This window comes from Scomber scombrus, chromosome 3 (genome assembly GCF_963691925.1).
Source record: "Scomber scombrus chromosome 3, fScoSco1.1, whole genome shotgun sequence".
NCBI lineage: Eukaryota > Metazoa > Chordata > Actinopteri > Scombriformes > Scombridae > Scomber > Scomber scombrus.
The window spans coordinates 14,145,286-14,160,607 of NC_084972.1; the positions used below are offsets into that span (position 1 = coordinate 14,145,286).

Genomic DNA, 15,322 nt, shown 5'->3' on the forward strand with positions numbered 1-15,322 from the left:
TAGAGGGGGTGTGTATCATTTTTGATTTGTTGTGTGTGTGTGTGTGTGCACGTGCACATGTGTGCACGTGTGTGCATGTGTGTGTTTGCATGGGATAGGAAATGAGGGTTGACTGCTGCATGGCTTCCTGCAAAACAGTTGCAGATGTCCAGCGATGTCCTCTGTGTCTCTACGCTCACTGAGGAGCTTGAATTGCCTCTCTGTGTGACCTGAGTCAGAATTGCCTCCCCCGTAAACACACATTTCTGTGCTCTCTTTCTCCACACGCACAAACACACACACACACACGCACACACGCACACCCACACCCACACACACACACACACACACACACACACACACACACACACACACACACAAAAATACAGTAGCTGACCCCTTTACAGGCACTTGTCTCAGGGCCAAGTTATTGGTCTCTTATCAGTGGACTCTACACACAGTCTACTAGAAACAGCGGGTGGCCAACATCTCACAACCAAGAGACAAACACTAAAGATGGGAATTTTTTCATGAGACATAAGTGTTGGCCACTTTCAAGACGCAACACAGAGACATAATGAAAAGAGAGGAAAGATTAAGGCAGAAGAAGAAGAAAATCTCCAACAGCAAAAGTCCCCAGCATTTCTCCACACATTGATGTATTGGCCTGAACACACATTCCTACTGAACGACTTTGGCAAACCTTTAAAAAAAACTTAAACATTAAAGGGCTCTGTTCTGCATGAGCCCAGTTGTTGCTCTGTTTTCTCCCTGTTTTTTTTTTCTCTGTTCCTTTCAGCTCATAGACAGTTAATCTGGTGGGGTTATGGGAAAAACCTTAGATGTTAAACAATGATTGTATATTAATGGAGAAATAATAAAAAACAACATGGAAACAGATGAGCCACAACACTGTTGAACATATGAGACAATAACCTTAAAAATATGACTTTAAGCACTATATCCTCATTCTATTGTGTGTTGTTCAGTTTGTTTTATATGGCAGTACAAGACAGAAAATGACACCATTGGTATGAAGAGTCGCCTTTGTATTTGATATGTTTGCCTTTTGACTGTTGCTGAAATCTCAATAACGACTTGAGGTGAATGGAATTTGCTTGCTATCAATTAAAAAATAAATTAATGTAGGTCAAGGAAAGGAGTGAGACTTTTATACAGTTAAAGTCATTTTAACCGACCTTAAATCAAGTGTGAAACAGTTGTCATGTATGGAGTTAAAGAGAGGACAAGTAAAGAGCAGTCATGAAAACTGAAAATCTCTTAATGCTTGCAATAAAAGTGAGATGACTTTGAAAAGCAAGAGACAATGGAGTGGCAGTCCTTCATTACACATTTCACATTAATTTTTGTATGTTGTGGATTGATTTTTAGCCTGTGCAGGTGGAAATTCCAAATGTTTGAATGCAGTTCAACATTTTTGTAATTCTACACTGTCCAGGCGATGAATTAGAAGTTCTTTGTTGCCATTAGATTCATTACATAGGGATCCTGGATGGACAGTTTGTTATGTATGTAAATACACTAGGGTACAACAGGAGCATCTATCTAAACATAATATAATAAGGCCAAAGTGTAAAGCTTAGCTTTGAAAGCTAGGAGCATTTGTGAAATTAAAGAAGTGAGTGATACATGTAGCCTGGAGTTCACATTGTTTATTCAGTATTAAACAAAGAGATTTTAATGTGACTTCCAGGACAGCAATTGAAATTGACATTAAATGGGGGTAGTGTAAACAAAATGACATTATAGTGGACTACAGTCAAGTAACAATTCAGCTGGGCTAGGATAAATTTAAGATTACTAATATAGGTGGCGAGCCCTTATAAATCAATATCTTAATTCCATCTCCACAAATCCACAAATATCAATGGTTAGACATTTCTGTGAACAAGCTAATCATAACAAAAACGCTGAAAATACTGAGAGTAAACTTTTGTTTTCTTCCAGTACTACTAACATCACTGAATACCAGGGGAAATATTTGGAAATGAGATATCAAATCCACATCTCCAAACCATTTCTAATTCCAGAGAATAATCCAAATGCATTCATCTCCACTTCCAGACAGCGTTTTCCATCTCCAGACCAACCAATCAGTCTTTGCCTCCAGATTGGCCCACTGCCTCCATTCTCCACGCATTGTGAAGCACTTTTCAGTATAGATGTAAAGTATTATTTAATGAAAATTATTCCATTAGCATTAAATTAAACTTAAATGATATGTTCACTGTTCACCCAGATCTTATTAAAATGTTTCACATAATTTATGTTGCATAGCACAACCTCAATGGTAGCTTTAGATTTGCCACTCTGCTGCACTCTCTCACTGCAACAGGGACATTTTTCTTTTCTTTTTTTTTTTTTTTTTTTTTTTACAGTACATCTGCAAAAACCCAGGGGAAGCAACTTTTTTGAAAACAGGAACCTCACAAGATGGTTAAACATAATTACTACTGCTACTCTATTGCTAAAATGAGGGTTGCAAAGCCATATGCTTTCTATCACAGGTACAGTAGGTTTTGTTGACTTAATTTCACTTAGCAGGAAATTGAACAAAATAAAATAAACATAGTTGAAAGAAATGTTGGAGCCATTTCTATTGATAAAACATAAAAAGGCCTGTCTATGAGCTTCCCATTTATCCTGGTTTTGAAGGCCTAAGAGACTGACTCTTTTTGGAATCCAGTGAGAACCTCAGCATCGTGGTGAGTCTTGAAAGCTGAGCTGAGTTTGCGGTTGTGCCATGTGTCATGAAGGAAACAACATGTCAGTTGAGCCTGGGCTAGCAAACAGTGGACCTGTTGTCTTAGCTTTAAAATGAGCCTGTAGGAGACCTAGGGTGCATTAATATTATTGCTTGCCCTAACCAAGTAGCTTGCAAGATACCAATTTGAATTGTCCTTGTTTTAACACTGCTGGCTAACAGGCACAGTAGCCTTGCCATTGTCAACAGTGGAGATGAGTCATGCTAACTTTGTAGCTCTGTAGCAGCAAGCTACAGTAACATTGCATGTTCATGGTGTAAAAACTGTATTCCAGTGGTACAAAGCTGTTTTTATTATTCTCAATATTTGATCGTTGTTGAAACCAGTGTTGTTAAGCAAGAGAGTTTTTTTTCTGTTTCATACTCATATTGGGTTTGTCATGCGCACCAGATATTTATAACTACTTCTTTTTGTGACATAGTAAGTCTGGTGATGAAAAAGAACATATTCTCAGGTGAAGCACTATTGATAGATTCTCAACTTGAAATATCTAGTAACCCCCCCCCCTCAAAAACATTGTATTCACTTCTGTACATAACATTTTATAATCCAGTTCTCCCTTCATAAATCTCTCCATACTGTGAAGAATTGCATTGTTTTCCAGGGCTCTCCAGGATTGGGTTTCAGTTGAATTTGAATATGTCCTAAAATATGAATAATGAAACATGCTCATTCTGAAATTAAGTGACAGTCATAATATCTTCTCAAGTTGCAATCCCCTAAAACTTGCATATTCTGCTTTGGTGTTATCATGTTGGTTACAGTCTTAGTGTATATTCATACTCAACAGTGTTAGAATTCACACTTTAAAATAGGATTTAACCAACCACGGCCACATAAGCATAGCAAAAACCCTTCTATGTACAAGTAACTATAGGTCTAGAAACTGGGGTCCAGTACGAGTAAACTCTTTGGTATTTCAGAGAAAAAAGGATTGCACAAACAGTATTTGATCAAAGAGAAGAGAGATTTGTATCGAGTCATTTTAAAATGCACAACAGATCTAGGTGACATCTAAAGAGGTATTGGGTTGGAGCAGGTATGCGTCTGATCATATGAGAGTGCGGGCCTGTTATCAAAAGCGTACCATTCATACTACAAGCATATGGATCTAACTTAGCATAATGGCGTTGAGATTTTCACTCAAGGAATTAAATTAGATGTTGAGCAATGTCTGCTTTACAGAGAGCCCAGCAAAACCTGATAACACAGAAATGTGATTTTCACATTACAGGAGAAATGCAAATATCTTAACTAAAATCTACAAAACAAGGATTAATAGAGATTTGGTAAAGGCGACTTGAAAATTCAGGCCTTAAGCTAAGCCAAGGCCATTTGTTCACATAGCAAAAACGACAAAGAAAAATGAAATGTATTAAAAAAGGAGATGATGCCTTCCAATCCCCTACCAGTCCTTTACCAGTTCTGACTGTTCAGATGAGGAAGAATTCATTGAATGCAGCCAAAGCCCCTCAAACAAAGAGACTTTTGATTAAGAACTCGCTCTCTTCACATGTGAAGTAGAGAATGTATCCATTGCAGATGCTGTCCTTTACTTACAGTGCTCATTTAATGGGACCCATCTCCAGGCTGATGCATGATGCTCCCATAATTCTTCTCAGCATAAGTCTGTTAAATGAGATGCTTATTAACAAAAGAAATTTGTCTAAAATATTGCCACAAGCCACCATTAATGTTTTCTCTATTTTGTACATATAGCAACAAAGACAGCAGTGGATTCAACGCACACACTTAGGCTGTGTGTGCCACAAATGCCACTGCATGCAATCAAACTGGAAGACTTTAACCTTGCCAAGGACAGGAGGACAGACAGAAGCATTTCTACTGAGATCTGAGCATCCATTTTTCCATTATGCTGCTACTCTTATCAACAGAAACGCTAAAATCCGGTTAAATGGAGCCATTTTCTCATTTGCCTTTAGAGGTCATTTTTCATGCTTGGTGAACTCCAGTCATTCAGACGGCACAAGGGGCTTCATTGTAATAATCCAGCAGCCCAGTCCGCACAGCCTGGCAGGCACTTGTGGACCACAGCTGAAACTCACTCTGCACTACACATCCAGCTGTGTAGCAATGGACCAACAACAAAGACAAGGCTGGAGAAGCTACTTTCCCATGGTTTGATCAATAAGGGAAGGAAGAATTCACCAGTGACTGCTCTCAGCATTAGGTCACATCTTTTGGTTGGCAAACCCTGTAAGAAATATTGGACATATTGTGGAGCCAATTAGGCCAGCCAATATAGTGTGACCCACAGAGCCCAGGCAAAGCTATGACAACAAAGACTGGGAGTAGCACTTTGTAGCTTTGATAAGTAGCTGGTCAAAGTTGTTGCGGGGCTTGTGGGAATATGAATTGGACATTTGCGCTGCCCCCTGTGCGGTGGCTGTGGCCTCAAGAGGAGAAGCAAAGGCTGCAGCACTCCATGCAGATCTCCAGGCAGTCCGCAGACTCACAGCAGGCGTCGATGATGCCACAGTCCATGTCACACGGCAGGTCACAGTCACCGCACTCCTCCGACACACAGCAGCAGCAGAAACATGAGTCATCACCCGCGCAGGAACCACAGGTGGCACAGTCCAGCACGATGTTACACAGAGTTAGGAACTCACAAAAGAGGCAGGCCAGAATACAGTGAACACAGCAGTCTGGAGAGGAACACAGACACAGTTAGTGAGGTGACTGAGTTTCTTTCATCTTCAATGTCCAATTCTTTGCTGAAATAACCAGTTTTTGTTTTAATAACCTTTGGGTGTTTTTTCTTTTTCTCCTTTTTCCAGTATTTTCTTTCTCTATGTGCAACGTAAGTGTCATGCAAATAAAGCAAAGTCAAATTAAAAAATAAAATTGCATCCCCCAGAAACAGCTGTGCACTGTATCAGAGTAAGTCATTTAGAAGATATGTTGGTGTGTACTTTAAGTACACTACTCCAGAAAAAGACGCTTTGTTCCCTATATGACAGTAACCTTGAGATGAAAATTATAAATACCATACTTTTACAGTTTGTCATTATGTTTCAAGTGTGGTGGATGTAGTCTGCTTACTTTCAAAGACATAAAAGTTGACACAACCACTGAATCCACAAAAATAAGTGGTGGAACGAACCAACATTTCAAAGCATGCAACAGAGGTTTTGCATCCAGAGCAATTAAAGGAATGACAAGGTTAATAAATTGAGAAATTATCCAGAGTGAAAAATGTCTCCTTTGCTTCTCATTGGTTAATACATGTGCAGTTGGCATTTGGAGTTTGGTAAGATCTACAAATGCAATTTATGCTAAACATTTTGAGTAGGTAAAAACAAAAGGTCAATGACATTTTTGAAGACTTTTTAAAATTCATTTTTCTGCTGCATATTAAAAACTGTTCAAACTAATTCATGGCAAAAACGTATAAATAATAAGGCAGCCATATCAGAGTTGTGTTATCGCTGATACAAAACCAAACATTTCCTGCTTTTGCCACTTCATATTAATGTCTATGTTTTTAATCTTTAAATAATGGCTTTTATTGTGAAGCATTTACAGGAAATTAAACATGTACCTCACCAAATTAGTATAGCTTCACTAACCTGAGTCCAAGAGAGTAGTAACTGAACCTGGCAGGCATTCTTTTTTTAATGTATGATCATGACCTGAACCCATTGCAGTTAATGTAAGCTGAAGCTTGAGTTTGTTTTATGCAATTGTTGCCTGTATACCCTGATTTATTCATTTTTACAGTATATATTTTCACTAAAAGGAACCATGTCAAGTAGGCTAGCCCAGCTGTCAAGACCGAACCAAATATAATTTCTAAATTTTTCTCCAAACCCAGCCTTCCGTCCGGTCCCATTGGGCTCAGGTCAGGTATCCACCCTTAAGCCCCAGTCCCCCATAAGTTTCTGTATCTCACCATCCTGTGCCTCTGTGGGAATCTGGGAGCTGTTGCTTTTGGAGCTGCTCTTGCTCCTCTTGCTGCTCTGGGAGGTGATGGAGGGGTTAGACTGCAACTTCTTTGTGTGTTTGGGTCCTGCTGACGAGGATGAAGAGGTGGATGAGCCACCTCTCGGGAGAGAGCCCAGCTTAGGATGCTCATTAGGGCCACCGTTCCTGACCCCGTTGGAGTGGAGTGCATGTGTGTGAGGCGTGTGCGTGCGATGCGGACAGTTCATGTGAGGGGAGTGTGTGTGTGAATTGTGCTTGGCTCCATTGCGTAGTTGACTGCTGGGCTGTGTCCGACATGGCTGGGTGTGGTGGATGGGCGTGGATCTGGCTGCTGGTTGAGCTGTGTAGAGACAAAAGTACATTTATTTACAATAGGCTGAAGACAATAAGAATTTGTAATTTAATCAGATTCAAATGAACTCAGTTCAGATCAGCTCAGTTGAGGTTAGGACAGTTCAGATCAATAGTGTTTCTTTCAGACTGTTTTGTTGATGTGTTCAGATCATACAAATACAAAAAAAAAGACAAGATCTCCCTCACCACAATTAAAGTAGGATTTATTGTGCTGAATTTCAGTATTTTGAATAGCTGTTCCTGATTATGATTATCACATGAATATGAGAAATGACTGAGACAGAATTCCAGCATAATCATTCTGACTGAGTCTTGTCATTATCAGTGAATTTATTGATTATTTGATGCAACAAATCCTTTCATCCGACAAAAAGTCCAAAACTCAAAGATATTCAATTGATAATACAAAACAGAGAAAAAGAACAGATCATCACATTTGAGTAGCTGAACCAGTAAATGTTTGACATTTGTGTCTCAATAAATGAAAAATTAGATTATAAAAGATAAATTGACGAGCTTCAATGATTAGTTAAATGGATTAGTTGATCAAAAGAAGATTAATCACCAACTATTTTGGTATTCAATTATTATTTTGATGAATTTTTTTATAAAAAATGCCAAACTTTTTGGACAATATTCTAATTTTCTGGTTTCTTTAGTCCTTTATAACAGTAAACTGAACACCTTTAGGTTGTGGTCTGTTGGTCGGGACAAAACAAGACATTCGAGGACTCATCTTGGGCGGGAAAAGGACATTTTCTTTTTTTTGCATTCCCTTATTAATTGATTATCAAAATTGTGATTGTTTGTCTACTTAATTGAACTGTATCTAGAAGTATTGCTATGTATGCAGCTGTTACTGTTCCTAGTAAAGGGGTCAAATTAATATCCCTGACACAGTATTAAAGCATTATTGTATTACACCTGATCAGTGTTTAGCTCTGAAGCAGGGCTGAGGCACCTCTCAGTGTGTGTGCAGACTTGTGCTGATGCAGCATCACGCAGAGGGAGGCTCTGGGAAACTGAGTCCAATTACACAGCCCACCCCCAGGGCAAGAACTCATGGGAAGAGCTATGTATTTACTGAAATGACCCCTGATCCTACTTGTCTAGACTCTTACACAACAAGAAAGAGACAGCAGAAAAAAAAGATAGGATAAATGGGAACAGTGTTAGGGAGAGGAAAATGGGGTTTTTTCTCTCTTGGAAAACCCATCTCTTCATTACCTGAGATTTTATTATAATCCGGTTTTTATACAATACATACTGTACAGGATCTACCATCACAAACACTTGTGCACATGCACATTATGTTAATCTTGGCTGAATATGCAACTTGGTAGGCCTATATTTTATCTCCAAGTGCTACCGAGCACTAAGTAGAGAGACGGAGGCAGAAAAAGCACACCTTTGTTGCCAAGCCAAACACACAGCCTGAAAAGAAGAATAAAATGGAAGCCTGGTTTTTATATATTATGGTAGTATTTAATACCATCCTATTGAGACCCTAAATATTTTCTTGACCTGAAAGCATATGGTGTCGAGAGGTGTGGTGAGGCTTAACAGGGCAGGGTAGAGTACAACAGACCTACAGAAAATCAAAGCACAAATAGCACCTCTCAGATACACACACAGTTAAACTGACAGTGTGGTCCTAAGCTCCAGCTATGAAACACGACTGGCAATAAAAGCGTCCCTTCGATAACCGCTCTGAGACAGATAACCCAACCAGGCCTGTTTTGATTGGCTGATGGCCCTGGTCACATAACCAATCCAGTGTTATTAAAGATTCTTTCATTCAGCGTTTTCTAACTTTGCTCCAGATGTTTGGCAGGCTGCAGGGCCAGTGTGTGCGCATGAGTGTGTAGGCGTGCATGCATGTGCAGAGGTAGTGAGAAGGAACCATACTTTCTCCTCCAAAGTATGTCAAAAGTCAATACCTGCTGTTCTCTTGTGTTATGTCTCTCTTTCTTCCTCTTTTCCTCCCTCACTTCATATCCTCCCTTTCTGTCCGTCTTTCGTGTTGTTCCCTTTTAGCGTTTTGCACAATACTGTATTTTAACACCCTGAGCTGGCCAGGATGTAGCTCGGTAAGAGAAGAAGGGGATTATAGAGAAGGGAGGAATGGTATGCACAATTTTTCAGTACTCTCTCTAGGTTTGTATTGTCCTCCAGGGACTATGAGTTGTTGAGAAATTCATACTTTGTGTGTGTGTGTGTGTGTGTGTGTGTGTGTGTGTGTGTGTGTGTGTGTGTGTGTGTTTGTGTGAGTGCATGAATATAGGCGGATCTGGCAGGCAGGCAGACAGACAGAAAGAGAACGAGAGTCAGGACTGTCTCCAAACAGAGCTTGAGGTTAGGCCCACTCGCACACACACAAATATACAGTATGCATGCAAGAACACGTGTGGACACACACACTCATGCACATGCACACACACAGACACAGCACAAGGTCCCTTTGTCTGAAATCAAGAAAGTAAATGAGAAAGAAAGAGAACAAAGTTGAATAAATGGGTTGCTGCCTGTGCATATTTGGACCAGGAGGATGCATGGGTGTGACTCATAAACACAATGATTCAGCAGTCGGAGCTGGTTAAAAATAACAGCAAATAAAGAGCCAAATGACTGTGGGATTAACATGATGAGTCTGGGAAACCACAGAGTGTGCGTGTGTCTTGCTAACACGGCAATGTTTTGCACTCAGGGTCATGTGACCTCTAGTACAATGTACATGTCATATCTGTGCAGATGTTTCTGGTAAGAGTGAACGAGTATAAATGAGTCACAAATGCAACAGCACTACCCCTATTCATACACCCTCCACCTCTTCCTCCTGGCGTCTCCCAGCTACCCTGTACTTACCCACCTCCCTCCCAGACCAGAGCACTGTTGTTCATCTCTCTCTACTTATCCTCTGCTGGAATGAGTCACCAGGATGACTGTGAACTCTGTCTGTCTCTGTTCCAGCTGCTTTATCCTACCGTCTCCACTGGTGCAGTTTGTCTGTATATGTAGGTTAATGTGTTGAATGCACTGAACTATAAACAAGAACATAAGAAATTGGGTTTTTCATCAGATATTTAGCTAATTATGAATACTGAATAAGAAATTCTTAGTGCAGCTAGAAGTATGATTTTTTTGTTAGTAAGCAACAATTTTTACCATTCGTATGGTTTGATCAGCACAAAAACAATTCAGTTTCATTGCACAACATTTCAAAATCCCCTCTGACTGTTTTGAATTGGCTCTAAAACATCTAAGTATTCATCCCAATCTCCCAGAAACATCTTACCCACTGAATGCCGTCTGGATTTCTCTTGCAAAGTTGCACTGTTTTTAACTGTGTCAAGCACTTAAACTTTGCAAATGGGAAAATTATATGTTGGTGCTGTGAAATGTTATTTAAAACAGTTTTCAATTAGATTACCACACATTTTTGGCTGCATACAGCTCTCCAGCCAACACTACAATGTTAATGAGGCTTGTTTAGTTGCACCCACTCAGTACATTGAAAAAGTCGTGTGAAAGAGGAGTTCTGTCAGATGTACAAGACTGCTGCTTTTAAATGGGGCGTGATTCATTCCTAAAATTAGGAATGAAATTAGGAGTTGTATGAAACTAAAGGCTTATTCTGGTTACTTGCATAAACCATTTGTTTAATCCACTTTACACACACAAATAGCAGCTTATAGTATCTGTATAGTATGATTCAAATGAAAAGTTTAAATCTCATCTGGTAAAATTTTTATCTCAACTTTTTCAAAGGTTGTACTTATAGAAAATACAACATGATGTGCACACAGTATTACAATAACCATATTTATGTAACAGACAAATGTAAAGGTAGAAATACAGTAGGCAGGTCCCATTTCATTGTGTGTTATTATATTCAATGTGCATGTGTCAATCGCTCTTTAGGTTCAGTTGCTGGAGCATGTTTTGGCCCCTGAGGGTGCACTAGAGAGCTGCACATCTAGCAAAATCTTAGTTCAGTACTTGAAGAAATTCTGGACCTAAACAATCATCATAATTGTTTGCGATTATGACAATTGATGATGAAAATAAAAGGAAGTATCCTTTGAATGGGAGACATAAGTAGCATTCTTGAAGGAAACAATAGTAAAACTCAGCCCTGAATTACAGTATTAGCTATTATGTATGAGGTGCTTCAAGATGGATAGACCCCACCACAAACAGTCTTGATATCATAATAGAATGGAGTTATCTTACTAATATGATTTAGCATGTGCTTCATTTGTTTCTGCTTAAAAACTGAAAAAAAACCCTGTCACAACTCATTAAGAATAAAGACAGTGTCCCATAAACCATGTATATTTAAATAATAATACATTTAATTAACAAATCAAATCGAGAATAATGCAAATTATTCATATCTTTTCAACTGCAGTAACTACACACAACAGCCTAAATTTGATAAAACTATCTGAGTGCTCCAAGGGTTGACTTTATTGCAAGTTGACTGATGTGTTCGTACCTGCACTTGTTTGCGGCACAGCCTTTTCTAAAATGGGAAAAACAGAGATGTGGATAGGCATTACTCTTCTGGATTTTGTTTTGTAATTTGCCAAGTACATTTCTTTGTTTTTTATGTTCGCATAAAAACATGAAATATGTACAACAGCTTGCCCAATACCCATAAGTTCTGGAAAGACTTTCCGGGTTTTTTTTTTGACATTCAAAACTCCTATTCATTTCAACTGACAATTGAATTGAAACTGTGTAAAAATATTTAAAGAATAAGATTAGGCCTCTATTTGCATAAAAAGAGTAAAAGACACCATACATACAATAACAACATGACATTCAACATTATCCCTGGCCTGAGACATTAACCAACCAGACGTGACCCCCACCCATGGCATCACTACCCACACAGCTGGACTTTCCAACTCCCAGCTCTGTGTCACTGTTATCTAATTGACAGTAAATATGAAGGATGTGGTTATTTGTTTATGTGTGAGCAACAAAGAGATAGCTAATTCAGAGAAACTGAGAGAAAAGGATGGAGAGAATTAAGGCAGAAGATCAGAGATGGAAAACAGTTCCTGCACAATGACTGGTCTCTAATTAAAGGCAGTGTCAGAGTCCTGTTTGATTTCCCATCAACAAAAGTACACTCTTCCCCTTTCATGGCAAAATAATAACAAACAGCACAACTTACACACACTTTCCTGTACTCATACACACATTCTTAAAAAAAGGACTTATCCTTTTATATTTACTTTTAAATTGTCATTTTTAGTATTTAAAATTGAGAAAAAATATCAAAGTGGAAATGACATATGTGATAAATGCTGCTGTGGTCATTTCAGTGATAAAATACACATGTCACTGTTTCCTGGTGAGACCAAAAGAGTGCAAGCAGTTTAACATCTGTGAACATATGTATCCCGCTGTGACTGTGACGTCAAAGGCAGCAGAGTATTCATGACATCACTGACAAGGAGCGTGTCTATGTGTGTGTGTTCGGTTCTGGCAGTAATACACACTCACATATGTTAACAGCTCTCTCTGCACATTGTTCTCAGACAGCTTGTCATAGGCCCAGGGCCAGACACATACTACTGCTCTGATGTCATAACTGCGAGACAGAACATACGGGCTGAGGAATTTTCTGTTTTTGCTTCTGTTTCTTCACCCTCTCATTCACAAACATGCGCTTGCTCACAGATGTCACGCAGCCATGACCTCACCACAGGCCTGAGTCACTCCTATTTTATAATGTCTTCACAATCATTATAAAGCCAGAGAAACTGATGATGATTGAATCATCAGCTGCAGATGACATAACGTGCTGATAGTGGCTTAGGTGACTCTCAGAAGATACACAAACCAGCTCACAAAGACAAAAGGTAGAATAGACAGGACAATTAAAGTGACAAACATATAATTACGCAGACAAGCAAGTATAAACTGTCTGTGTTCACTTCAGAAAGTGATAATATTTAAAGCTTAGCACTGTTTGGTTTGTGGTTCAAATCCATTAAACACGTGTGATTGTGCAAGTTATAGAGGGTAAAACCTATGATTGAAAAAGGGAGGCACATGAATGCAATTGGGAAGGCAGTAAGGACTGGTGTGCATGGCAGTACATTTTGTCCAAGCCTACTGTAGTTGCATAACCCTCCCTGCGAAACATATGGAGCTGGTGGGTTTCATAGTTTTTATTGGGATGTAAAATGAAGCACAGAGAGAGAGCGAGACAGAGAGGCTGAAAGAAAATTTAGACTCAAACTACTTTGTCGTCCAGCATGGGCCTGAAAATAGACACACAGCAGACAGGACAGGTCGAGGCACAAACATACCCCATTCACCTACTTATCCATTTCCTGACTGAACTTCTGGTTATTCAGTTACCACAAACTTGCTATTATGGTAGGGCAGGTTTGTGTGTTTATGCATATCATCCATGGCTGGCCCTCGATTCCAGGAAAAATGCTCCTATTTGTTTTACACATGCTCATACTGTATGTCAGCTTATTAAACCTTCTTCTCATCTCTTTATTCCTCCTTTCATTCATGACTCATTCACTGATCCCATCCAAGGAGGGTTGAATTTAGGGCAACTGGACTCTTTGGTTGTAGATACTTGAAGACCTTTCACCTCTCATCCAAGAGGCTTCTTCAATTTTAACTGACTGTTGGAAAGTCATCGTATTTAACCACTAGGGGGTCATTATCAAGGTCATTGATGCCCCTAGTTTGTTAGTGTTTTTGGCTGGTGTAACAACAGTTGTTACCATTGTTAGAGTCACCCGAGGCCAAGTGTAAATGACAGTAATTGGAGTTGTCACATGAGGCCAAATGTGAATGGTTCTTAAGTCTCTACTTTGATGTAGATAGCCTGCTTCACTCCTCCTCCAAACTATCTGTCCTCCCTATCCAAGATATGTATGTGTATGGTTTTTTTTTCCTCAAAGTGTTGAGCCATGTGTTTGTTTAAAGGTTGTTTAGTTTCCCTGATATATAAATATGTGCATTCCTCCCTGCACTGGACTGCATACACTAGGTTGTTTTGCTTGTGTTTGGGTGTGCGGTATTTCAGGTGGACCAGTTTCAGTCTTAATGTGTTGCTGGGTTTGAAAAATACAGGAAAACACAGTGTTTGTCAAAAATCCTCCTGAGTTTCTCAGATACTCCAGACACGTATGAAATAACAATGATGTTGTGTTTATTCTTCTTTTGTTCACCACCCACAGTGTTGGTGCTCTTCCTGGATCTTGTGGCTGTTTCGCAAAGGTCCAGTTAAGGTATTCACAAGTTTTAAGTGCCTGCTTCAGGTTTTTGTGCTCCTTCTCCTGGGCCTGGGAACTTGGTGGTAGATAATCACAGTCTATAAAGGCCAAGCTGTTGTTCCTGACATCCTCTCATGTGAACTTGCTCTGATGTTACAACCTGAGCTGTTCTGAGTCCGTTTCTGTTGTTTTTCCTTATGTTTGATTATGTTGCTATGATGAGATCAACTATTGGTAAATGCTGTGTTGTGATGACAAAGTTTAATCCTTTAGCTTAGACATCATGCTCTGATTGGGTAAGATTGGGTAAATCCATCTGTCGTATGTTTCATCCAGTGTGGAATTATCTTTCATTTTCCTCTTGGTAAACTGTTCTGCTTTCGTAGAGTTGCTGGCTTGTGACTGTAGGTTTTGTAATTCCTGTATATGTCTTTCCTTGCTTTTGGCATGTCGAGATAGTTGTGCAGTGACCTTCTCCAACACTGCACTGGGCAGATGACTGGGCACACTAAGACTGAACTGGTCCACCTGAAAGTTCGCACACCCTTACACACGAAAAGCAACCGAGTATATGCAATTCAGTGCAGTGAGGAATGCACAGACTTGTATATTGGGGAAACCAAGCAACCATTAAACACACACATGGCTCAAAACAGGAGGGCCAAGTCCTCAGGTCAAGACTCAGCAGATTATCCACACCTGAAAGGTAAGGGATGTTCTTTCAGGGACAACAATGTACATATTTTGGATAGGGAGGACAGATGATTTGAAATAGTGAAACAGGCCATCTATGTCAATGTAGAGAAACCATCTCTCAACAGAGGAGAAGGTCTATGACACCACTTATCCCTAACCACAATGCTGTCCTTTCATTTCTTCCCAGGAGACTTAACCATTCACATTTGGTCAACAGACTCTTTTGATTGGTTTGCTTGCTCTACATGAAAGTGTCTTATCTCAGATGGACGTAACTCTTGTCCCTGCAATATCACTGCT

General features: G+C 39.5%; 1 protein-coding gene across 3 annotated transcripts in view; it reads right to left on the reverse strand.

Moving 5' to 3' along the window:
- Nucleotides 1-1,463: 1,463 nt before the first annotated feature.
- Nucleotides 1,464-15,322, reverse strand: part of mdfi (MyoD family inhibitor) — a 29,191-nt gene continuing 15,332 nt past the window's right edge. For all 3 annotated transcript variants that reach the window (XM_062416495.1, XM_062416493.1, XM_062416494.1), the window contains 2 exons: nt 6,682-7,053; nt 1,464-5,434 (listed from right to left, as the gene is read on the reverse strand). In XM_062416495.1, the coding sequence (XP_062272479.1) occupies nt 5,181-5,434; nt 6,682-7,053 (626 nt within the window). In that variant the 3' untranslated portion in view covers nt 1,464-5,180. The remainder of the gene's footprint in view (nt 5,435-6,681; nt 7,054-15,322) is intronic.